At 38.3% G+C, this 25,315-nt stretch overlaps 1 protein-coding gene across 6 annotated transcripts in view; it reads left to right on the top strand.

Annotated features, from left to right (window-relative positions):
• Positions 1 to 25,315, top strand: part of sema5ba (sema domain, seven thrombospondin repeats (type 1 and type 1-like), transmembrane domain (TM) and short cytoplasmic domain, (semaphorin) 5Ba) — a 147,002-nt gene that overhangs the window by 109,348 nt on the left and 12,339 nt on the right. For 5 of the 6 annotated variants that reach the window (XR_014607568.1, XM_084123154.1, XM_084123152.1 and 2 more), the window contains 8 exons: positions 14,738 to 14,855; positions 15,115 to 15,296; positions 15,563 to 15,706; positions 16,159 to 16,306; positions 17,351 to 17,576; positions 18,787 to 18,999; positions 21,072 to 21,242; positions 23,795 to 23,929. Coding sequence is in view for 5 of the 6 variants with exons in the window: in XM_084123154.1 (XP_083979280.1) it covers positions 14,738 to 14,855; positions 15,115 to 15,296; positions 15,563 to 15,706; positions 16,159 to 16,306; positions 17,351 to 17,576; positions 18,787 to 18,999; positions 21,072 to 21,242; positions 23,795 to 23,929 (1,337 nt within the window). In the remaining variant the exon portion in view is untranslated. The remainder of the gene's footprint in view (positions 1 to 14,737; positions 14,856 to 15,114; positions 15,297 to 15,562; positions 15,707 to 16,158; positions 16,307 to 17,350; positions 17,577 to 18,786; positions 19,000 to 21,071; positions 21,243 to 23,794; positions 23,930 to 25,315) is intronic. The other variant, XM_084123155.1, reaches the window with a different exon arrangement.

The raw sequence follows: 25,315 nt of genomic DNA, 5'->3' as shown, positions 1-25,315 counted from the left end.
CTCATTAATATTAAATTATGAATTTAAAACTGATTTTGGAGATCTATTCATAGACCAAATGGCCTATGCCCAGATTGCCCATACTGTTATGAGTCTACCAGCTGTGTTAACCTATGATCGTCAAACTTTACTCGACATTAAATCTTAGACGGAACGATTGCATACCATCATACCAGGATGCGACACTCATCGACTTCCTTCCTGCTGTCCGTTCCCGAAGTATCTTTGTCGACTGTACTGCTTACCTTGCCGGAGAAAGCGTTGTAGAAGACGCGGAAATCGAGGCGGCCTTTTAGTAAAACTGAAGGCAAGCCTATCCACCCAGACGGTTCTACCATATTCACCCTTATGTGGTCTAATTAAGAAGAACGACTATTTTATCGCCGTCCGTTCTATGGAGACGCCGTTCCAGTGGATTACATCTGATCAGCCCCCGCTGCGTCGGCCTTCCGTGCTTCGTAGACAGAGAGTAGCTTCGCAAAATCTACGATCTCTGCATCGCGAATTGGATGTAACGGAGGCCTCTACTGAACTAAGGTTTGCTTTAATAAATGTGCGATCTCTAGCAAACAAAACATTTATTTTAAGCGACTTTTTTAATACTCAGAGCCTGGATATTTTATGTCTGACTGAGACTTGGCTAAATACTGGTGACTTAACCCTGTTTTCGGAGTTACTCCCTCCAAATTGTGGTTTTCTGAATTTCCCTCGGGCTTCTGGTCGTGGAGGTGGTGTGGCATCTATTTTTAAGAAATCTTTTAATTGTCGTTTTCTTCACACCAGAGTGTTTACCAGTTTTGAACTGCAATTGTTTCAACTAAACACTACAGAACCAATTGTTTGTGCAATTATATATCGGCCCCCTAAATATAACAAGGATTTTATACAGGAGTTTTCAGACTTTGTAGGTGAGATTTGTTTAAAATATGATTCATTTTTAATTGTGGGAGATTTCAATGTGCATGTTTGTTGTCCTTCCAATGCGCTGGCAAAACATTTTTTTGGATATGATTGACTCTTTTAACCTCACACAACATGTTTCTGGATCCACTCATGTTCGTGGACATACCTTGGACTTAATATTAACTTATGGTCTCTCTGTTGGGAATGTTAAAATTCATAATTTAGCTCTCTCTGATCATATGCCTGTTACTTGTACTGTAACTCTGCCTTGTGTCATTCGTAATACTTCATTACCAATTCACCAGATCCGGAACTTAAATGCAGCCACTACTGAGCAGTTTAAAAATGCATTCATTGAATCTGATATTAATTTTAATTTGGAGATCCTTTTGTATTCAGATGTGAATGTGTCACTTGATCATTTTAATTATGTATGTTCTTCTATTCTGAATTCAGTTGCTCCTCTGAGGGTTAAGAGTGTTAAGGCCAAACCAGAACCTTGGCTAAATGAGGTTACTCTGGGCTTGAGGCGTGCTTGTAGAAAGGCAGAGCGTGGGTGGAAGAAGGATAAATTACAAGTGTCCTATGATATACTACGTGAGTCTTTAACTGCCTACCAGAGTGCAGTTAAGTCATCTAAGAGAAAATATTTTGCTGATCTAATCTTAAGGTACCACAGTACTCCTAATATTTTATTCAATACTATCAATTCAGTGCTAAATCCCTCTACTACATGTCCTGTTTTGTACACCATCACATGTGAGGATCTGCTGAATTTATTTGTGCAGAAAATTGATGATATTAGGACACAAGTTTTACCTGGTTCATATGATTCCACGGTTACTTGTCTCACCTCTGCTATGTTTGATAGATTTTCACCTATTTCTTTTCATTCTTTAGTTGAGGTGGTTGGGCAGTTAAAACTTACAAATTGTAGCCGTGATGTTATTCCATCTAGATTAGTTAAGCAGACTTTTGATATTATTGGTCCTAGTATATTGACTTTAATTAATAGAAGTTTCGAAGCAGCAGTAGTTCCAATGGATTTTAAGCATGCTTTAGTACAGCCTCTTTTGAAAAAAACGAATTTGGATCCAAATGTTTTATCTAATTACAGGCCTATTTCAAAATTGCCATTTTTATCCAAACTTCTTGAAAAAGTCGCATTAAACCAACTGCAGACTTTTCTAGTCCAAAATGAGATTTTTGAAAATTTTCAGTCAGGATTTAGATCGAAACATAGTACAGAAACGGCCTTGTTGAAAGTTCTAAATGATGAACCTTCCTGTAAAGCTACAGTACTGTGAAAAGTACTGGCACTTGTGTTAAAATGCTATAAAGTGAGAATGCTTCCAAAAATAAAATCACAAATTTAATTTATTTATGATTTAACTTCTATTAACTAATTCAAATCAATTTATGGTGTAACGACCCTTTGCGTTTAAAGCGGCTTTTATCCAGGTACACTTGCGCATAGTTTTTCAGGTAGCTTTGCAGGAAGGTTTCTTCAAGCATCTTGGAGACGTTCCTGCAGTTCTTCTGGATTTAGTCTGTCTCAGTTTTTTCTGTTTCTTCATGTAATCACAGACGGACTCGATGATGGTGAGATCAGATCATACCGGCTGTTGTCAGACTCCTTGTGCATACACAAATCTCACTGGATTATTACAATTAATGGCAAAAAGAATGTTTGGAAATGTAAACTGATATTTCCTACTGACACACTACAGCAAAAGATATAAATAACTGACTTAAAACCTTTTTTTGGGAGGGAGGGGGATATTAACATGCCTAAGACTTTTGCACAGTACTGTTCATATACTCTGTGTATATATATATGTGACTAATCGACTAGTCGGTTGTTGACAAATAGTCAACTAGTCGACCATTGTGACCCATTCCTAGGGCCTTTTAGATTTCAGGGACAATACCTGCTTTCTCATTGGACTGTAGGTGTTGGGTGACAGCAGACCCAGGTTGAGGTGCATGAATGGCTCCTTTCACGTTGGTAAGAGCTCTTGTTACCCACCTCATTGGAATTATACCCTTGATGTGTCATTGGAAAAGAAATTCCTCCTCACGAGTGACTGAAGCAGTAAGAGGAGTGCCGTTTGACAGCCCCCATGTATTCTATCAAAGCTTTCCATCAACTTCCCACTCCAAATGCAGGGTGGGGACAACAGTCAGGCTCAATTTGCCAGAGGAGCACATAGAGCGCACTGTCCGCTCTCTGTGCGCCGTGCATGAAGGTGAAAGATCGAGTGTGGGTCTGGATGAATTAGGGAGAGATAAAGGAAGCTAGGAGGGTTCAAAGGAAAGAGGAAGGGTGCCGTCTCGAGTGAATGGTTTTCTGTGAGGGCAAACATATTTGACTGCGAGCAGATGATTAGTCAGCACTTTGATTTCACTTCTCAGTATGTGTGCATGCTCTCTCATGCACAGAAACACACACAAGGCTATGTGGTGAAAGCTGAAGCTGTTGCATACTAAACAAGGTGAAGGTGAGATCTGAGAGATGGAGCGGAAGCGGACGTTGCCAGCTCTATTTAAAACCCAGCAGGGAGGAACAATCACACTGGGCTCCAAGGGCAGGCCAGAGAAAAGAGTCCTTAATCCTTAATCCGTAATTTCTGCCACATTCAGAGTACGTTCACATTTGAACACAGCGCTTTGACATTTCATTAAAGCCGTACTCTCATATGAAACGTCATAGAGGTGTGACAGGCCTGCATATGAGCTGCAGTTTTTATTGACTTCCTTCTGCACCAGCCACAGCTTCCTCTCTTTGAGCTTTGACTGAAGCGAATCATCAGATCATGGAGAAGGTGGATCGCTGCTAGAGACATTAAATAGAGACCTCCATTAAATTATGGAATGTTGCATGTCAAGTTATATTTATTTGTATAGTGCTTTTCACAGTACACATTGTTTTAAAGCATCTTTACAGAAAGTGATACTTTTATGTCTATAATGCTTTAATATTGAGCAGGTTTTAGGGCTGGATGATATGACGATATATAACGATGATCCTTGATCCTTCTAGCTCAGGGGTTCCCAAACTTTTCCATGCCAAGGCCCCCCAAATACCACTAGGTTCTGGCCAAGGCCCCCCGTATTGAACCCATCGACAATACTACGGCGTATTGTGTGATGTTGATGTTGCGCGATGTTATTCATGCGGTGCCCAAGTGCATTTGAATCAGCATATGTCAGACTGAAAATCACGTGAAAATCGGCCAATTCTTGTCACTAGCCGATCAGTCAGATATCAGATAGGCTATGCAACAAATTATTATAATGTTTTTTCATAACAATACTCATATTAGCAAATATTTATTTTTTAACGTTTTTTAACTTTTTTTTTTCCAACTTGCTGCGGCCCCCCTGGCGGCCCCCACTTTGAAAACCCCTGTTCTAGCTAATATAAATTATCTTAATCCAGCTAAGATATTTTGTAAATATAGTTAGCTGTAATACTAAGTGCATTTCAAAAACAACCCAACATTCAGCATGTAACAGCCATTTCTGTCATGACCACTATCGTCAAATACGATTGAAAATTAGCATACAGTTAGGATTGGCGGTATGGTTCTGTTCTGGAACTCCCTGCACATCCATGCAGAGCAGCAATAACCCCCCTTAGGGGAAACAGAACAGAACCAACATGAATGTATTACAGATATCATTAATTCAAGATTTTAAAGTACAAAATTCGAGAATTTATTGTGATTCAAGGGGAATCAGAATGCCAATCCTGACTGACGAGAGGAGGAGCTGGGGATGGAGGAGGGTAATTAGCTCCTGAGAAACGCGATAGCTGCTGATAATACTGAAGGATACAGTGATAGGCGACGTATTCCTATAGGTAGATGTGGATCAGCTGAGAGTCAGCTGATGAGAGCTTGACTAACGTGAACTGCCAGAACTGACATAACGCTTGATATTTACTTAAAAATGCTTAAAAAAAATATGTTAGCATATTACAACCCAGTTTTGTGATATTTATTTAAAAGTGCTTCATAAATGTAATATTTGTTATATTTGTAATCTTAAATTGTACCATATTTTACCATTATTATAAATAAAAAAGTAAATACATTTTTAGCATATAACAGCCCAATTTGGGCAGAATGATCATGATTCCTATACTTTAGAAAGAAAACACTTTCTAAAGTATAGGAAATATGCCTAAATGTATACATTGTATAGCTTAGGTGTTTATGAAAAATAAAAATGATGTCATGTTTATGGTATTTTTGTGCCCTCTTTGGAAAAACTAACAGCACAGTCTTCATAATTTTTGCTTTTGTGTTCCTCGGAAGAAAGAGACACTACTTTTAACTTTCTTTTTTTTTTTCAATCAATGATTCTCAGGAAATAGTAGTTGAGACAATGTATGTCTAATAATACCATAGAATATAAATATAGATCTTAATGCATAACTTTAGATATCATATTTTTGTAAAGACTTTTTTGTGAAATCTAAAAAAAAAAGAAGTTATTTTTCTCCAGGTTTTATATTGGCGCCCCATATAGAACACATTGTTGTTGCTTGGTAAGTTGTCTTTTGGACCAAAGCAACCTAAAGAACATTTTTGTAGGTCAAATGCAAATAAGGGATGTGAGATTGCATCAGTGATGTGAGAGACAAACTCTTCTTTGCCCTTGCTGTGATGAAACGAATCAAATCAATGCAAACAAAACCGACAAAAAGAATAGCAGGCTTTTCAAAATGTAATGGCTCTGCGTAAAATCGTTATGCTTCTGTTCACAGTTGCTGCCCCTTTGCAGCTATTTCTCTTTACAGATGAAAAGAGACAAAGAGTCTCCCCGCTCTTGCCTTTGGAGAAGTGTTTATTAATGACTTAATCTACATTGTTGGTGGCTCTTGTTTGAAAGCAGTGTGATAATTAAAGTTTGATCCCTAGCAATTCACTTTTCTGCTAATGCTCTTTGGCCTTAGCCTCTCGCCTCTGCTTTAAAAAACTCATTTACTTTAATCAGCCGACTGATTGTTTGACGGGATCTAAAGGGACCAACCGGCTGGGCCAGATCGATAAACTAAAAAATGGCGATTCCTAATCAGCGATGAAACAAATGTGCAAGTTGATGGGCTGGATCCTTACCGTGATTTCTAAAGACAGTGCAGCACTAAGCAGCGGAGGTGTGGGTGGGATAAAGGTGCTCCTGATATTCACTATTTACACCTAGGCTATATACAGCCAATGGATCTTAGTAGGGATGTGAAAACTGCATAATTTTCGAAAACAACCACTTGACTAATTGGTCTTGGATAAGTGATGTACTGAATAATTAGGCTGGCTTTGGGTTCACTCGTCCTTGATTCAGCCAACAAAATATAGAAAAAGTCTTTCCAAAAAGTTTTCCAATGAGCAAAGAACTACAAAAAAATAAACATGGGTTGTGAAAATATGACATGATCTAGAATTAAGACATGACAACCTCACAGCTTAATTTTCATCAAATTAATTATGGCGTCTACCCTGACTAAGGTCTATTGATGAATTATTTTACATACAGCAGCCTAATTAGAGACAGCAGCGCAGTCAGTGTTGACAGTTTTGATGATGTGATGATGATGTCTAGGAGCGCTGTTAGGAATGTGGGTTTGAGGTTACAAACATTGTCCGCAAGCAGAGCATACTATAAACAGCCCAAACCACAAGCTTTACTCAGAAAACCACAAATATGTTTTTACAGCTTTCCTTTCCCACTTCTTGTGATGTGGCAAACCCATGTTCCCATGTCTACAGAGATGCTTGATCACATCAGAGTGTTTTTGGAGGATTTTTGCTGTAACAATCACTGTATGTTGCAGTTTTAGATCTCTCTTGCTTTATGGATTGTGGGGGGTGTAGGAAGTCCTGGATATTTTTTTTAGCCTTGTTTCCTTGAATATGCTCTGAAAGTACTTACTACTTTCAACCAAATAGCTGTTGTAGTTTACTCTTTCGCGTCATTTACGAGTTCTCTCGTCTTTTATGAGAAAACATTTCCCTGCCATTGATGAGTTTTACAGCTTTCCGTGTTTTCACTGTTATAAAAATAATGCGATCATCAACAATAAACAGCATTTAAATCAAAACGACCTAATGTTACCAAGTGAAATGTCGACCCAGGAAGTGGTTAGGACTGTGAAGCTTTAGGAGTGTTGATGGACTGGATCTACTCCATCTATGTTTTGTTCATCGTACTGAATCTGATCCAGACGTAGTCTTTGACAAAAATGCAATTTTCTCAGCTTTTAGCTCAAAATGTAGCTTTTTTCTTGAAATTTACCCAAAGCAGTATTACAGCTTTTTTTTATTTATTTATAAATTACTACTTTATAGCCAGCAAGGACACATTAAACTGATCAAAAGGGACAGTAGACATTTACATTGAAAAAAAATATCTTTCAGATACATGATGTTCTTTTGAATTTTCTATTCATCAAAGGGTCCTAAAAAATGCATCATGGTTTCCTCAAAAGCATTAAGCAGCAAGCAGGATTGACAATAATAATGTTTCTTGAGCACCAAATCAGCATATTAGAATGATTTCTGAAGGATCATGTGACACTAAAGATTAATGAAGCTGAAAATTCAGCTTTACATCACAGAAATAAATTACATTTTAAAATAGTTTACAATAGAAAAGTTATTTTAAATTGTAATAATATTTCACAATATTACTCCTTTTCCTGTATTCATTTATTTAGTAAAAGCATAAAAACATGGTGAACAAAAGATACTTTTTCAAAAACATTAACATTAAAACAGTTACAGTATAGTAACAATACATTATAATAAACAGCAATATTTAATTACAAGTCATGAAACTAGTTTTATGACAAAGTCTTGGGTCTCTCAGTTTTAGGAAAATTGCTGGTTTGATTTTGGCAGGGAGGGAATCGTGATCTATCACCTTTGTGTGCTTAACCTCAGGTTGCACCAGTATAATTGTCTCCTCCATAATGCTGCGTTCATGTTGTGTTAAAATTAGCGCAATTACAAGCTGACAACTTGAGATTTTACTCTGAGCAGAGCACGTTCTCAGACATGACATGTTTCTATGGCAACCCTCATAATGTCAAAAAGGTTCCACCATGTGTGGTTGTGTTGTTGATGATGATCAAAATATTGAATCACTACATTAATTTACATTTATATGCTTTTGAAAAATAGGAACAAAGAAAGTGCAGCAGGTAACACCAGCTATAATAAAATAGCACATAAAACAGAAAAATATAGATGTATGTACCTAATTACATTAAAATGTTGAAGATGCTGCCATTTTCCATGAAGTGAGAAAAGTCAGTGCTTTCGTAAAATGTAGTTTCCAATTTGTAAGCACAACTTTGTTTCCTAGTCAAAAACGTATAATTTCTGTCATTCAACATCATCAAATTCCCCCTGATCATGTGGTGATAAGTATATTTTCTAAAAAGGGTCTTTGCCCTTTACCTGTGGCTAAGCCCTATAGACAGTCTGTAAGAAATTCTCATTTCAGAGGCCCCGTCTTTACCAAACAATTTACAGCCAGCTTGTCGCCAGCTTGTCAACAGGGTGCTAAAAAACACGGGGTTTGAGAGCTTGCAGCTTGTTTGAGCACACAGCCCAGTACTTGAGCAACTGGAGGAGCTGCAGAGAGAGGAAAGGCAGGGAAAGAAAGTAATCTGAAGGTGAGAGCATTTATTACCACAGGCTTTTAACTGACTCTCCATTGGCAGAGTCCCAAAATAAAGCCATTTTTCTCATGCGCTTTCTCCCATTCTTGATTAAGACAAGCAATATGTCTCAAACTCCGCTGTCCTGAACTTATGACAAATAACATCTTTTCTCCTGAGATGAAGCCATTAAAACACCTGACCATCTTATCTCTGTCTAAGCTAAGCTGTCAGCGTTTGGTGTGTGTGTGGAAAAGCTGTAATTTATGGGCTCTGGTGTTTTCCTAATATATATATAAAAAAATTTGGTCATTTTTCTGTACTATTTCACACACTAGAAATCATTAACTGTATCATCGGTAACATGCAGAGAATTTAATTGACAATTATAGTGTTTGTGTGTGTGACGTAGCTTGGTTAGCTAGTTTTATTGATTCTGAGCATAGTGTTCATAGTGCATCCATAAAAAACAAAACTTTGGCCCTTGTTTGCAACAAAAAGGTCATGAATTACTATTAAAAGGACAGCAATAACTATTTGTCTTTGTTCATCTTTTTTAAAGGCCTATAAAATAAGACAGTATTTTTTACAGCCCTCCCAATGGGTCTCATTCATGAAACATTCGTAAATATACGAGTAAATATGTGAGTGATTTGCGCGTAAAGAGACATTCCCGAAAATTCTTCTCCTGATTCACAAATACTTCGTAAACGTCAGATTTGATAGTGAAATGTGTGTGTGGGTTAATGAATTCCAATCACTCGTAAATGGGACGCGCGTGCACGCTCATTCTCAATTACCATAAATCCCGCCAATTAAAACCGACTGACAGCTATATATGGGCATCATATTATGACACGAAACGAAGGATTTCAACATGTCTTCTCAAAAGCGAATGCTATTGTATTATTACATGTATAATTTTGGAAGAAAAAAAAAAAAAAAAAGCGAATGAAGAAGAGAAATTTCTCAGATGCAGAAATTGAAGTTTTATTATCAGAAGTTCATTCAAAACGCCACATTTTATTTTCAAGCGTACATAGTGGCGTATCAGGTCCTAAAAAAAAAGGATTTTTTTAGGTAATAGGCTACATGCTTTAGGTAAAAATGCTTGGCAGCATATTACAGATGCAGTTAATGGAGTTTCATCTTTTAATCGAACAGTCCCAGAAGTGAAAAGAAAATGGTTCGACATGAAGCTTGACTGCAACACTTGTAACTTGCGGACTTGTAAAAACAAAAACAAACAAAAAACAGCTTGAATATAAAAATATAAAAAAAACTTGTGGACTTGTGTTCCGTTTGCAGATGCAATTACTGGCTCTCGTAATACAAGTAAAAAGAAAAACCGTATGTAATTACTATATATAATACCTTTTTAAAATGCTGTGTAAATATGTACCCGATTACGTTGAATTAAAATGCAGTTTATTAATGAGCAAAACGTTCGGATGTTAAACGTACTATTTACGCGTGGCTGGGAGCAGGTGTAGATTTCTTTCGTACCAACTAACATTTGGGAAATACGAACATTTTAATGAATCCGAAAATTTACGCCAGAACCACTTTACACACGATTTACACAAAAATTCGTTCTGCTCGTGTTTCATGAATGAGACCCAATGACTTTAAAACCTCTATTAAACCGCAAAAGATTGATTGTCTTCTGTCCGCTGCCTTGCCACATTGTTTTATGTATTACTTCATTTTCTTTGCACTATTTAAAATTTTACAAGCAATGTGGCTTTGCTGCTGAAATAGTGCGCTCTTCGTGTTGGTTTGTGTTGCTTTTGTTTTAGCACTTTTTCCATGCACAGGAACCATGAATTAAGGTGCAATTCTTTAAATTGGCCCTCAAGTGCACTAACTTATTTTTCACAGCAGGTTATTTTTAAAATATGTGAGCTGTGTGACTAGTTGCAAGGCTAGACGGCTGAGTTTTTCTGCTGTGCTTGTCCTTTTTCTTCTGAGACCGTGGTCAGCTTGTGAAAATCTCTGTCTACGGAGTGCAAGTCGCAGAACTCAGGAGAAAAAAAAACACCTTCAGGAGGCTGTTAATTGAGTTTTTTTCTCCACTAGGTCAGCTGGCAGTGTCCTGAGAGCAGTCGAGTCCTGGCAGTGCCCCAGGGCCGTGTCCTGAGCTCATCAGTAAAACAGGCTACTGCTGTATGCCCACCGGAATGTCAAATCAGCATTCCTTCCATGCCGGCACATTTTCATAGTCTTAAGAGATTACATGGACGACTGGCTTTCACTTTGGTCCGTGGGAGTGGATCTTCCACTGTAATTAATGAAATCACTGCAAACGTTTTTGTTTAAACGGGTAGTTCTCGTAGGTCAGCACCCTGAGGGCTTGTGTTTCTGCCCTCTGTAATGGGGGGTAATTTGGCCTTGATGTGCACAAGGAAGTTGTCGTTCTTCTCTCTATCCTCACATCCTTTAATTGGTTGGAGCCTTTTATTTCATCAATCATGCACTATATATGATGCTAGGGGTGCTCCAGCTAATTTATTCTTATTTATATCTGTTGCGTTATAGCTGCCAAAACTTAGTCAGAAACTAATGAGAAGATGATAATGAGGCCTGTTTCATGCACCTCACGTCTGATGCAATTGATGCATATTCGTTTCAGCACCCATATTGACTGGATGCAGAAACCCTTTTTTGAAAAGACTTATGACTGAATCCGGATGGCTTAAGCAGTTTTGCATGAAGTTGAGTATATCTAAACTGCTTCTTACTGCTTGCTCTGCTCTGCTGTCAGTCCCACAATCCCTCACATGAGCCTGCCACTCAGTTGCTATTGGGCAGGATTGTCCAATCCTGCTGCTGGAGGGCCACTGTCCTGAAGAGTTCAGCTCCAACCCCAATTAAACACACTTATACCAGCTAACCAAGGGCTTACTAGGCATATTAGAAACTTCCAGGCAGGTGTGTTGAGGCAAGTTGGAGCTATAGTCTGCAGGACAGCGGCCCTCCAGGACCGAGTTTGGACACCCCTACTTTAGGGTCATTCCGTAGCAAATCAACCAAATTTCAGAAAATCCCCCAGCTCAAATTTTTTGATTTTGTTTATATTTTTTCTGAAAAAATACAAAGATAAATAGTGATGAAAGTCAAAATATTAAATGTCTTGGATGTATATTTAGTGAGTAATCCACTGTTTTGTGGTAAGATGGCAGCATCATTATTTTATTTTTACACAGAGATTGGTAGGTCTATTAGTGAAATCTGTTGATTTTAGTAATCTTTGTTGCATTATATGTCAACGGTGACCGTTCAAAAATGGGAAAAAGCACTTATTGTGTTTTTTGCCCCATGTTTGCATGCCTGTAACTCAATAAGTATTAAAGATATCTTAATGTCCTTTTAGATTCTGGTTCTTAACAAACTTTCCTTTTGGTATCTTGGTAGCCCTATATGGTCCAATTCCAGAGATATGGAGATCTTAATGCGGCTCTATGAGTAAATTGGTCAATTGTTCACATTTTCAGTGGTCAAAAAACATCCCAATATCTCTGGGATTTAACCAAATAGCCTTAAAAATTAAGATTCCAGAAGAAGTTTCATAGGAACAAGAATCTAAAACGAGATATCTTTAACACTTCTTGAGTTACAGACATGTAAACTTCAGAAAAATATTTTTTGGCACTTGCAATTATTTTGATAGAGGAAAACGAGACACATTTCTAGTTTCAGTATCATTTGTTCTACAGACATTTCTCTTTAAACAATACATAAAAGCTGTTTGAAAAGTAAACCACATTTGGATTTTGACCATTGAAAACGGGTACAATTTAACAATTAAACATGGAGCCGTATTGAGATCCCCATATCTATGGGACTGAACCATATAGGGCCTTGAAAATGAAGATTCCAAAAGAAAAGTTTATTAAGAATTAGAATCTAGAAGGATATTAAGATATCTTTAATACTTTTAGAGTTACAGGCATGCAAACTTTGTAAAAACGATATTTATGGCACTCAGACAGGTATGTTCTATGCAATTGTGTTGATAGAAAAAACAAGATACATTTCTAGTTTCAACATTGTTTGTTGTTCAACTGTATGCAAAGTGACCAACATTTGGGTTACAGGTATGCAAACATGGAGCAAAAAACACAAAAAGTGCTTTTTCCCATTTTTTAACTGTCTCTGTTGGCATATAATGCAACAAAGATTGCTAAAGTAAACAGATTTTACTAATAGACCTATCAATCTCTGTGTAAAAATAAAATAAAATGGCATCTTTCTAAAGTAATTTTTACCCCCTGTAATTTGGCTCCAAATCTCAGATGAAAATAGTCATTTTGACCCCCCTCTACAAAACAGTGGATTAAATATACATCCATGACATTTAATATTTTGTCTTTCTTCTTCATTTATGTATTTCTTTCACCTGACAAAAAAATTATCAAAATCAAAGTTTTTAGCTGGGGACCTCTGGTTGAGTTGACATGAATGACCCTATAGACCAGGGATGGGCAACTTCAGTCCTGGAGGGCCACTGTCCTGCAGAGTTTAGCTCCAACCCTAATTAAACACACCTGAACAAGCTAATCAATGTTTTCAGGATTACTAGAAAAGAGTTTTTGCCAGGGTTGGAGCTAAACTCTGCAGGACAGTGGCCCTCCAGGACCGAAGTTGCCCATCCCTGCTATAGACAATTAATTGAAAATGCTTGCTTTCTTTACTGCTAGTAGGCACATTGAGTTGCGCTGACTGTGAACTTGAAAAACATGTGATAGGAAAATGTATGTACAGATAACCCCAATCCTTAGCCCTAGTTCAACTGAAAAAGATAAATCATATGGATTTAACACATGATGACAGAATCTTTTTGCCATTTTACGATAGCGTCATCCAGGATCTGTGTAAATGAAAGTGTTGAAGGGCAATATATTTTTCTTTTGCCTTGATATTCCTGACAGACTTGAAGCGTTGGAGTGGTTTAGCACTCAGCCCAGCTCGAGCTCCCTTCTCGGCAGGATTCAGTCTTGGCACTCTGCACTGTATCAACACTCTGTGTGTTTCCTCAACCTTGAGCCTGGAACGCCAAAGGGCCAGTGCAAACAAACCATTACACTTGTGCCAAAATCGAGCCTTTCAAGCTAAAGGGAAGGTTGCGAGGCTGCTGGTGCTTTACTAACACACCGCCCCAAATTCCGGAGCCCTTAAAACGGCACTCATGGCTTAACTTCATTAGTGGGTTTAGATTTAATTACACCTCATTAAGCCTCTCTTTTTTTAGCAGCTTACAAATATTTAATCAATTTCGAGGTGTTGCGTAGCAAGGGTTTTGTAGAAAGAATGGGAAATTCTCCCAGGCGTGGTTTAGATTTGTTATCTGGGAACTGTAGTGCCTAGGGCTGCTGTCAGTTAATGTGCAAGGTTTTTAATCTACGATGTTAAGCAAGGAAAGCAGATTTTGGATGTCTCCAGTTGAAAAGTCAATGTGAATTTTCATTTGCAACCCATTTTTCTTTCACTATCTGTTTAAGAGTGCAACAGGATATTCAACTTGATTTTATCCAATTATTTGTCTGGGAATCGACTGGATCATGAAAAGTGACTGTTGCATACCCAAATGAAGTCTTGCTAAAACAATAAATAGCTATTTGCATTAAAATAACTATTAGATATTTGAAATAGCTATGTTATCCCATAGCCCGCATGGTGATGTCAGTAGAATTTTTTTAAATCATATGTATATATTTCATATATTTAATCATATATAGTAAATAAATTGAATTAATATTTTTGTGGAAACTGCAAGAATGTTTTTCAGTATTCTTTGATAAATAGAAAGATTATAAGGGAAAAAGAACATTATAAATCTATTTACTGTCACGTTTGATGTACTGTACTGTTTACTGATCACGTTTGATGTGTTTATATATACACATATAAATACAGTACATATATATATATATATGTATATATATGTACTGTATATATACATATATATATATATATATATATATATATATATATATATATATATATATATATATACATATATTTATATATATATAAAATTGATCCAAAGACCAAGAACGTGCATTTTAAAAGTAAGGTCAATTCTAATTTAATGTTGACTATTATATACAGTACTATTCATGCGCAATCTCCCTTTTTCTTTTTTTCTCACTCCTTCTATTTTAGGACGTGTTTGGATGCAAGGGACCCTTACTGTGGCTGGGACCGAAAGCAGCGCCGCTGCACCACCATAGAAGACAGCTCCAACATGAGCCAGTGGTTCCAGAATATCACTGCCTGCCCGGTAAGGACCAGCCGTTTAAAGAGTCCACTACACTCACTGCTTCATGCATGACTGAAGTTTCGACACATGTCTGCCGTCTCCATAGCTCTCAGTCAGTCTCCCAATGCAGCTTTGAAATCTGTGTTGCGTGAAAGGTGCTATGCCGCATGATTGATAACATCACTTGAGGCAGCTGCTTTGTGGTCGTTATTTTTTAGGACTGAGATTCTGCACGCACCGAACCTTCAAATTCACTCGTTTTTTTTCTCATTAATTCCAGCTGAGGAACCAAACCGCAGATGGTGCATACGGGCCCTGGGCTCCATGGCAACCCTGTAGCCATGATGATGGCGAAGGCACCAGTACGTGTCTTTGTCGATCGCGGGCATGCGATAGCCCGTCCCCTCGCTGTGGAGGTAAAAACTGTGAGGGTCCCACCATTGAGGTGTCCAACTGTTCAAGGCAAGTAAAAGTTTTTTTTGTGCCATCCTGCATCCAAGGTGCTGAAACTGAATTGTGTTTTTACTAGAAGTGGCAGTTCTCTCATCATGCGAGATACACTGCAGAAACAGAGCACTTTAGCAAATTGAGAACGTTTCCAAATCAAAATTCCTTACCGAAGCTGTTCTCTTTCTCTTTCATCACATCACATAAGCTTTATAAAATGCGGCAGTGTTGCCGAAAAAGATTCACTGACACTCACTGTTTTTTCTTTCTTTTTTCTGCAGGAATGGAGGATGGACACCCTGGTCGTCCTGGGGCCAGTGCAGCACAAGTTGTGAGATTGGGTTTGAAGTCCGCCAGCGATCCTGTAACAATCCTTCACCCAGGCATGGCGGCCGAGTGTGTGTGGGGCAAAGCAGAGAACAGAGGTAAGAAAAGAGAGTCTTTTCTTTGCACATTTAAATAAAATAAAATAAACACAACTTGAAAAGTATCATAATTTTAGGTAATATAATTAAGGAGCCTCAAATTATATTTGCTTTCGCATGAGGAAGATTCTTTTTTTATGGACCCCTGAGATCCACTTATAATGTTTGTCTGAGTCTTTAAACCAAAACAGTCATTATTTAGATTTCAAATTTCACCCTCTGAAAGTGGTAAAAAGGTAAATTTGTTCTTGTGGTCTGACATTATTTTCCCCATTATTTATGGAAAAAATGGAAATATCCAAAATCCTTGTCCTTGTGGGGGCATTTTTGGACCCCATGAGCACAACAGTTTATAAATCAGATTAAGTTATGTGTCTTGAGAAATGCAGAAAGTTTTCTGTGACCAACCTAAACTCATGATATCAGTAAAGCATATTTTTCATGCTCACCAGATTCTGCAATGAGAAGGTGTCGTGCCCTCAGCCCATCTTCTGGTCATCATGGTCACCCTGGTCTAAGTGCAGCTCAGAGTGTGGGGGAGGGGTGCATTCCCGCTCCAGGAACTGTGAGAATGGAAATAGCTGTCCAGGGTGTGCGCTGGTACGTACACCTGAAGTACACACACTTACACACACAAACTGTAGCCTTGAAGCCTCCTGCTTGACCATGATAACCAAAGCGGCTCTCCTCCCAGAAAGATATGTGTGATGCACTGTAAAAGTGGAACTTATTTGTGATTCAAGATAGACTGAGTGGCCCTGACAAATCTGCTCAGAACACTGTTTAATTTTGAAAATATATGCAGTTCTAAAGCTGTCGTTTACTTTCAGCTGATCATCTACACAGCCTGCCAACGCCCTTGTAGTTATTTACATTCCTCATCTTCAAAATTAAAATTAAATAAAAAAGTGTTTTCATATGCGTATAAATAATGTCCTCCCAATTTCAACTGAGTATATTCATTTTATATGTGTGCTATTTTTGTAGCCAAGACATTAAGGGATGTGCCTATAAAAAAGAACTTACTCATATTCACTGGAGGGAAAGTGTCACAACAAAAAGAAATTGTGATGTTAAAATTACGACAGGAAGTTGTCTCCCGTGATGTAATGAAAAACTGTGGCATGCAGAGTAATTAATTGAAATCGAATTGTCTTTTACACAGGAAAAAATAAATTGCTAAGTCCCAGTTCTTACTAACCCTTTTAGTCAAGTAATCATACTAACTGAAGAACCATTTAAAATTCCATTAAATTATTTTAGGACAATGGTTTCTTATTTTGTGAAAGGTGTGAACAATAAATCAAGACAAATCAAAACAGCATTCAGTTTCCTAAAATGCTCTTTTGCTCTTACATTTTAAATCAGACAGATTTCTTTGCTCTCCAACTCTCTTAAGAGCTGCAATTAATTCAAATTTAATCGACTTAATTAGGACTCAAATTAACGTTCCTTGCAAAGAACTGTAACACCCCTTGGGTGTCTAGGAGCCATTACATTTTATTAACTGTTCACAGTGATGGCACAAAAATGGTGAGCTATGGAGCTTCTCATGCATCTTTGGAACTGAGGTAATGTTCCCTGTGTATGAGGAATGAGCAACTGGGTGATGTCATCAATGTGTCAATCTTCTCCCCATTGCAGGAGTACCAGGCGTGTAATCTGGAGTCCTGTCCAGAGGTGCGTAGAAACACCCCATGGACCCCTTGGGTGCCAGTGAACATAACCCAGGGAGGGGCACGGCAGGAGCAAAGAGTACGCTACATCTGCCGGGCCCAACTGGCTGACCCTCATGAGCTCCAACTGGGCAAGCGTAAGGTGGAGACACGCTTCTGCCCCAATGACGGGACAGTAACCTGTGAAACAGACTGTGAGTGTATAGATCCTTATTTCTCATGCACACCCACACCTAAATGAGCAGATATGACTTGAGTCAGCCGATACTGCTGGCTCGATGACACATCAGGGTCACAGTTCAACACTTGCCCACTTTGCTCATGTTGGACGCCACATTGATTAACTGTAGCATCCTGTCTAAACTCAGAGGAGGTCAACCACTTGAGGTGCACAAGGAATGCATTAGAGACAAGAGTGTGTCAGAATTCACCTTGTGCAGGTTGCTGTGACCAGAATGTTTTGTCACAGATGCTGTAAAACACAGTGTGACATTGTTTTTTTTGTTTTTTTTAGGTAACCTTGAATTTCACAGGAAAAGGCCATTCCTTTAAATAATACAATACTTATAAAAGACTAAAGGGGCATTCACACACAAGAACAATAACTGTAGCGATAACTATATCCACACCAATGGACGATAATATTCTGTTTTTTATAAACGCGCTGCAGTTATGTCATCTAACACATTAAATGCTCATGCTCTTTAAAGTCAGGTGGATTCTGATTGACTGTCAATGTTTGTATCGTTTATCAGCTGGAAAAAATCGTTCTGGGGTATGTTTCCCTAAAGCATCGTTAGCCAACTATGGTCGCAAGTTATGTTGTTATCAACATAGTTCAACGAGTCTGTGTTTCCTGAAACCAAAGTTCCAATGAACATTCGCAAGCAGCATCACAAAGTTGTGTGTTTGGAACGACAGCTCTTGACCTGTGGTTAGAAGCATAGTTTCTTGTTTGCATGTCATGTGGACTCAATAAATCCTTATCTTGAGCAAAATAAGCAAGCTGACATTCAGCACAGTCTGTGTCTTTTATTTAGAATACATACAAATGTCATTTACATCTTTTAGTTTGTCAAGAGATTTAAAGCACCTTTTTTGAAGAGTGCACATGTGTTGTCATGGAATTAGTTATTTTACCTTTTTTTATATAGCATTTTATACAATACAGGTTGTTTTAAAGCAACTTCATAGTAATAAATAGGAAAATAATGGAATCAGTGATGTAAATTTCACAAATTCTGCTGTAAAGCATCTCTAAAATGACAATAGTGTCATTATTCAGCTCAAATCAGTTCATTGTTAATTCAGCTCAATAGCTGTGTAAAGTTTATCAATAATGAAACCGTTCAATTCAGTTATGGTTATATTGGCAAACTGGTAACATGCAATAAATGTTTACAGCACTAGTTGAGGAGCTTCTCAGGACGCCTGGTGTACGACTGACAGGTTCTGGCTGGTCTTCGTGGGAGACGTGGTCAACTTGTACTCAGGAGTGTGCCAAAGGCTACCGCACTCGCAAACGCACCTGCACCAGTGCAGAAGGCAAAAGTGTTCCCACCGCCTGCCGGGGATCTTCAGTAGAATATCAGGACTGCAATCCACAGCCCTGTCCAGGTAACACACACGCTCAGAAACGCTCTTGTAAGCACAAGCTCATTTATATAGGTACACACATTAATAGACTCCCACATATGCTCATAATCAAGGTAGTTGCTCATCATGATGGGAAAGCCTCTGCTTCCATTAGAGTATGTGAAGTGTATGACTGATATCATTAGCTAATGGAAACCTGAAGCCCCATAGGGGCCTGCTGTGGTCAAATTAAGAGGTTTTACCATAATTACAAAAAGATGTGAACTCAAGGTTAAATCGAATACTCTTTTTTTGTTTTAGAAATCACAAGATCATATGAACTTTCCAGTTAGCACCAGGACTTTATAGGTGAAGTGTGTAATGAAATGGCATCAAACTGAATTTCTAAAATAGCTAGATTTTTATATTTAATAAAGAAAATGTGAACGGCAAAACCTGCCACCAATTTGCTTATTTTCTGTAGGTGAACAGGGAGTTGCTTTTTTGTTTTCTGTGTTTTTAAGCATAATGCTACGTTATGCTATTGCTAGAGTGTTTGGGGATGCTAACGGACAGTTTGAGTATGCTTACAGACAGTTTAAGGATGCTAAAAGGCCGTTTAATGGTGCTAACGACAGTTTAAAGATTCTAACAGACAGTTCTAGGGTGCTAACAGACCGTTTAAAGGTGCTAACATAGTTTGGACATGGTAACAGACAGATTAGTCATTAAGGTGTTAACAGACAGTTAAGGGACTCTGACTGACAGTTTAAAGATGGTAACAGACAATTTAGTGATGTTATCAGACCATTTAGGGAGTCTAACAGTATATGTGTGCTAACAGACAGTTTAAGGCTGTTAACAGTTGAATGGTGCTAACAGAGAATGCTAATAGATAGTTTAGTGTGCTAACAGACAGTATAGGGATGCTAACAGACAGTTTAAGGATGCTATGTTTTGGAAGTGCAGGGTGAACAATTACCCCGAAAGTTCCCAACAAATGGTTTATGTGGTTCTTTAGACATATTGGCAGATACTTGCCAATGCATTGTCCGCTCTAAACTCTAACTGAGTGTGACAAATGAACATCACCCACACAGTATTTGCTATGCTGTTTTCTACTCGGGCAGGACGAGAAAATAAGATTGAAATAATAAAGTGGAGGGGAAAGGGGGTAGAGCACATGGATTCAAACACATCACTGACATCAGCCAACCATTTTAATCATCGTTTTGACCTCAGACGTGCACTCCAATCCAACGCCTGGCTTCTCTCTCAGTGTGCGAGGTTGCTGGACTCACTGTGATTGCGATTGCTCTTTCTTCACACTTCAGTCATGCCCCAGTACACACATGCTAATCCACTGAAGTTAAACGGTGCTTTCTAGTGCAGAGAGAAGGAGCCACCCCTAACCTTCTCCTCCATCAGTCTGATGAGACATCGAGAGGATGGTGGCAGGGCCTGTTAAAGTGGGGGGACACTTCACAACAGCAAAGCTTCTATGCTGGTCAGAGCTGGAAAACCTAGTTTAAAGTGCTAGCTGTGATTTGGAACATGATAGCTGGTTTCTAGCTGGTAGACAATCTTGAACCATCAACAAATGAGTAAGTTATACCAGCTTAAGGTGGTAAAGCTGTTTTTTTGAACATGGTGACCAACCAGATTTCAGCCATCTGTTTAATCTGTAATTTTCAGCAAGACTAAAAAAAGAAAATAAAGTGAACAGCTGGCATTCGCTGTAACAAGTCTCGAGTGTTCGGTGAGGAGCTTTGTGGGTCAAATATAGCAGTCTGAAACAGACCCGTGCGACATTCTTTCCTGCGCTCTGAATGTCTGGATCAACATCACATTCCATAACAGATGTTTGCTTGCCTTGTCCGCCTTTTGCAAGTTTCCAATCATTTTTTTGTAATGTTTTGTGTGTTTGCCTGTTTGATGCTGTTTTATCTTTGAGTTCGGTACATCGTGTTCGCATCCTCCACAACGTCTTTCTTGTTTGTGCTGCATTTGCGTCCGCTATCTGATGCTTGGATGATTGTGTCCCCCTGCTTGCCTGATTGTTTTGTGTTTGTCTTTGTATGTCGTATTTGTTTGTGCGTGTTTGGTCTGTGCAGTTAACGGCGCCTGGTCTTGCTGGTCGTCATGGTCACAGTGTTCAGTGCCCTGTGGAGGCGGGCACTATCAACGAACACGCACATGCACCAGCCCTGTCCCTGCCAATGGAGGGGACATCTGCATCGGCTTGCACACAGAGGAGGCCCTTTGCAACACACACACCTGTGATGGTAAGATCAGCTCCAATCCAAGACCATGAATGGGAAAAATTATGCTTTAAGTGAAATGTGCTACAAAAAAACTCTCAATGTTCTCCTAATTGAGCTCTACCTCTGTCTGTAAGTAGAATATAGTTGCTTCTCAATGTGTCATCTGTCCATCAACAGCCATTATTATCACAAATCAGACATATGCAGTTTCAACCCTGCTGAAAAGTCAAGCGTAGATTAGCATGGTTGACCAGCATTGTATTTTCCAGCAAATCTCGGAGGCTGATCGACCAGGGAAATTGTGCTGGTTGGATAGTTCACTCAAAAGTGACAATTCTGTCATCATTTACTCACTCTTCTGTCATGCCAAAATTATGACTTACTTTCTTCTCTGGAAATCAAAAGAAGATATTTTGAAAAGGGTCTCAGTGTTTTTGTCTATACACCGAGATGTTTTGTGTTCCACAGAAGAAAGCCAGTGAGTATGTAAATTATGACAGAATTAAAAAAAATAGTTTTCTCTTTTAACTCTTTCCCTGCCATTGACAGAAATTCCCACTGTTATATGGTAGGGAGCACTATGACACTTCTTCTGAAAGAGTACGGAATCTCAGAATCAAAACACAGAAGCAGAAACAAGCGATAGATGCATTGCTTATGCACATGTAAAATAACATGAACATTAAACAGCATATAATTCAAAACTGCCTAACATTACCAAATACATTTTTGACCCAGGAAGTGGTATAGGGCTTGGTATAAGCTTTTGGGGTGTTAATGGAAGTGATCTACCACATTTATGTTTTGATCATTGTTCTGAATCCAATCTGGACAAAAGCGCGATTTTCTTAGCTTTTTGTTCAAAATGTTGCTTTTTTTATATAAAAACTTATCCACATTAAAAAAATAATGCATGAAACTAGAATAAAATGTTTTTTATTTTGTTTTTTGTTTAAAAGCAGAAGCTCTATTCTTTCTTTTGATATATTGCATGTTCAGATATTCATATAACAAAATATTCTGGGGGCCATGAAAATGGCTAAAAATCTTTTAGTTTTGTGAAAATGGTCTAAAAATCTTTTTTTTTTAAAAAAACACTGGCAGGGAAAGAGTTAAGAAGCCTGGCAAGCACAGCAGCGTCCACAACACAACAAATGCTGGTCTTTTCAACAGGGTGGTTTATTTATGACCAACTGATCATCACTGCATTGAAGGCATGATTTCAGACCTTTCAATCATCAGAAACACACTCTTTAGATTCAGAGAGGGGCTTCTGGGTCCTCCAGGCTGCAGATGGTACCATATGTGAGCTGCATGCATATGGAAGTGTGCTGTGTGCGAGCAGACTCTGGCAGTGCAAAGCTCTGTTGTCACATTCTGTTGCCATACAATAATCAGCTGTTCCTTTTAGACACAACTGAAATGTATGAAGATGCTCAAATCCATGCTGTCAATGGCAGATCTAGAGTTTAATTAACAAACTAACAAAAATAAGAGCCTTTAGAATATTCAGCTTTTATTCCAGTTGATATTAAGAGCAAACTCAGAATGTAGAACATTCAGTAATTTATAAAATCCCATTTCAGTTAGGGTGCTGCCTAAGAAATTATATATGATATATTGTTTGTGTCTGGAAAATAAATGAAGGGCTACCTTTTATAATTTTTAACTGTGGATCTGCATTTTATGAAATGCCAGGATATCCTCTGAGACTAGCTACTGATAATGAAGTCTTTTAGATTCAAACATTTGGCCCCAGTTGGCCCCCTTCATAAATGACACATTTTTTTAGGCTCTGAGAGAATTTTAAGACTGCGTATGGTCTAGACAAGCATCTTAAAAGCTGGAACATGAAAGGAATGTGTATATTTACAGATTGGATTTTCCCAGCAAACAAATACATTTGAAATCAAAGTTAAGTTCTTGGTACACTTGCTCTGAAAGTGTTGTCTCAGACTGTGATTATTTTTGCCTCCCCGTGTGACTCTGCTGGTATTTGTTTCATGTGTGTGGGTGGGCCGCTCTGGTTAGATTGGTGCCTGAACTGTGAGGATGGACAAAATTGGACCGCTATATTTAAAGGGATAGTTCACCCAGAAATTTAAATTTTGTCCTAATTTACTCACTGTTATGTTGATTATTTTGATGTTATGATGGATTTTCAGTCTTCCTTGCACCTACAAAAGGATAAATTGTAAATGTACTGATTTCTCTTTTCTATGGGGACTGAGCTTCAAAAAGCACCCAACAGTGTCATAAAAGTAGAATTTAAGTCATTGTTTACTGATAATCTTCTCCGTTGAGCTGTTGGTCACTGAGTCAATGAGTTAAACTTAAGAACTGGATGATTTTAACCGACTCCTTGCAACAATTTCGGAATATGAATTTGAATATAGTCCATGTCAAATGGACCACTTTTATTAAACTTATGAGTTTTTTTTTATTTTGGTGCTTGACAGAAGAAAGTTATAGAGATTTGTAGTGACATGAGGGTGAGTAAATGATGACAGAATGTTAATGTTTGGGCGAACTGTTTCTTTAAACCCTGTGTTTGTGGCCGTGTCTATGTGCAGGTGGGTGGATGGCCTGGTCGGTGTGGTCTGAGTGTGATGACTCGGGCCTGCAGCTGCGCAGTCGAGTGTGCGGGGCTCAATCCACGCCGTGTGTGGGAAACAGCTCCCAGCACCGAGACTGCAATGAGATCCCAGGTGAGAGAGAGCTATATATATACTCTCACATATATTCACACGCAGTCCGACTATTCCATTATGAAGCTAAGCTTTTCCCAGTTGCAATGTTATTGCAATGTCTTATTAAATAAGCATTCACTTTAAAACCCTGTCAAACTCGCTGTTGTTTTTAATAGATTAGATGTAATATGTTTACTTGTGCTTATTCATTACTCTTGCTGGAGGAGTGGAAGTGTTCAAAGTGAAGAACTGAACGCACCCAGCCTGCAAGAACACGAGTTATCAGAGCGGAATACCAAGTGAATCAGGCACTCTAATTAATATTAATGTTATGCCACAAGGCAGACTCGCATCCAATTTCTCTCCAGTTTTGGGAAAAGGGTTCCAAATCCTGAGGTGTCTTAGACGATGAGGAGATCAAGGAGAATTGTGCATCTCAATCCAAACATCTCCTTCCCACACCCATCTCTGCTGTTTGTGGAGATTTCTGATAGAGCTTGTAAAGCATGACTCTGTCCAGTAATAGTGCACTTCAGACTGTATTGCAGCTGTGAAAAACACGTTTCATTTAAATGCACCTCATTACCTCAACCAAAATGAAATATTTACTCTAAACGAGTGTTTAAATCAAGTTTAGCTATGTATTTTACAAAAAAGCTTGCAGTTGATTTTTACTGACATTGCTGTTTATTCTTGAATACTTTTGATGTTTGAAAGCTGGAAAAATGACAGAACAGCAGTAATAATTTCATCACGTTTATGCGACCCGACTGACTGCGAGCCTTTGATATATTTTCCTGTAGTTTATCACTGCGGCCCTGCTCATCCCTCAGGTTTAAAACAGGAGACCGTCTTCCTCACCACTCAGGTCTACTGCTCTTTGAATCACCTCACTTCCAGGAAGGTTGCTTTTGAATGAAGAGAGTGGAGTGATATAAGATGGGGAGTGATTAACATTTTGGCTGCAATTCAACAATTGGAGGAAAAAGAAGGAAGTGTGTAATAGGCCATTCACATTAGACTGTTCCTTGCATCAGTCTGCTCCATTTATAAACGGTTGGTTTATCATCAAATTGTTGATCGCAACTCAAAATTGTTGGTCATAACCCAACATTTGGCAGCAGAACAGACCAAAAAATGGACACTAAATGCGTTAATAAAATAAACTGCAACTAACTATGTAATTGTGCATAGTTGTGATGGCAAAATAAATAAGCGTATTAGTTTTGAAAAGGAGGAAGCACTTTTCATGTTTTTTAATGATGAAATCAAGGCTGCACATCCTTTTTAAAAGGATAATATGAATAATTTTACATATTGTCGGGCCTATGCAGTTCATGGTAATATTAAAATATTTCAATATTTGACCCTTTTTCCTTACGTTTATATGAAAAAAAAGTCGTC

This window comes from Abramis brama (genome assembly GCF_963993115.1).
Source record: "Abramis brama genome assembly, chromosome: 8".
NCBI classification, from domain to species: Eukaryota; Metazoa; Chordata; class Actinopteri; order Cypriniformes; family Leuciscidae; genus Abramis; species Abramis brama.
Note: the sequence above shows the minus strand (reverse complement) of the source record. Positions and strands in the feature narration are given on the sequence as shown.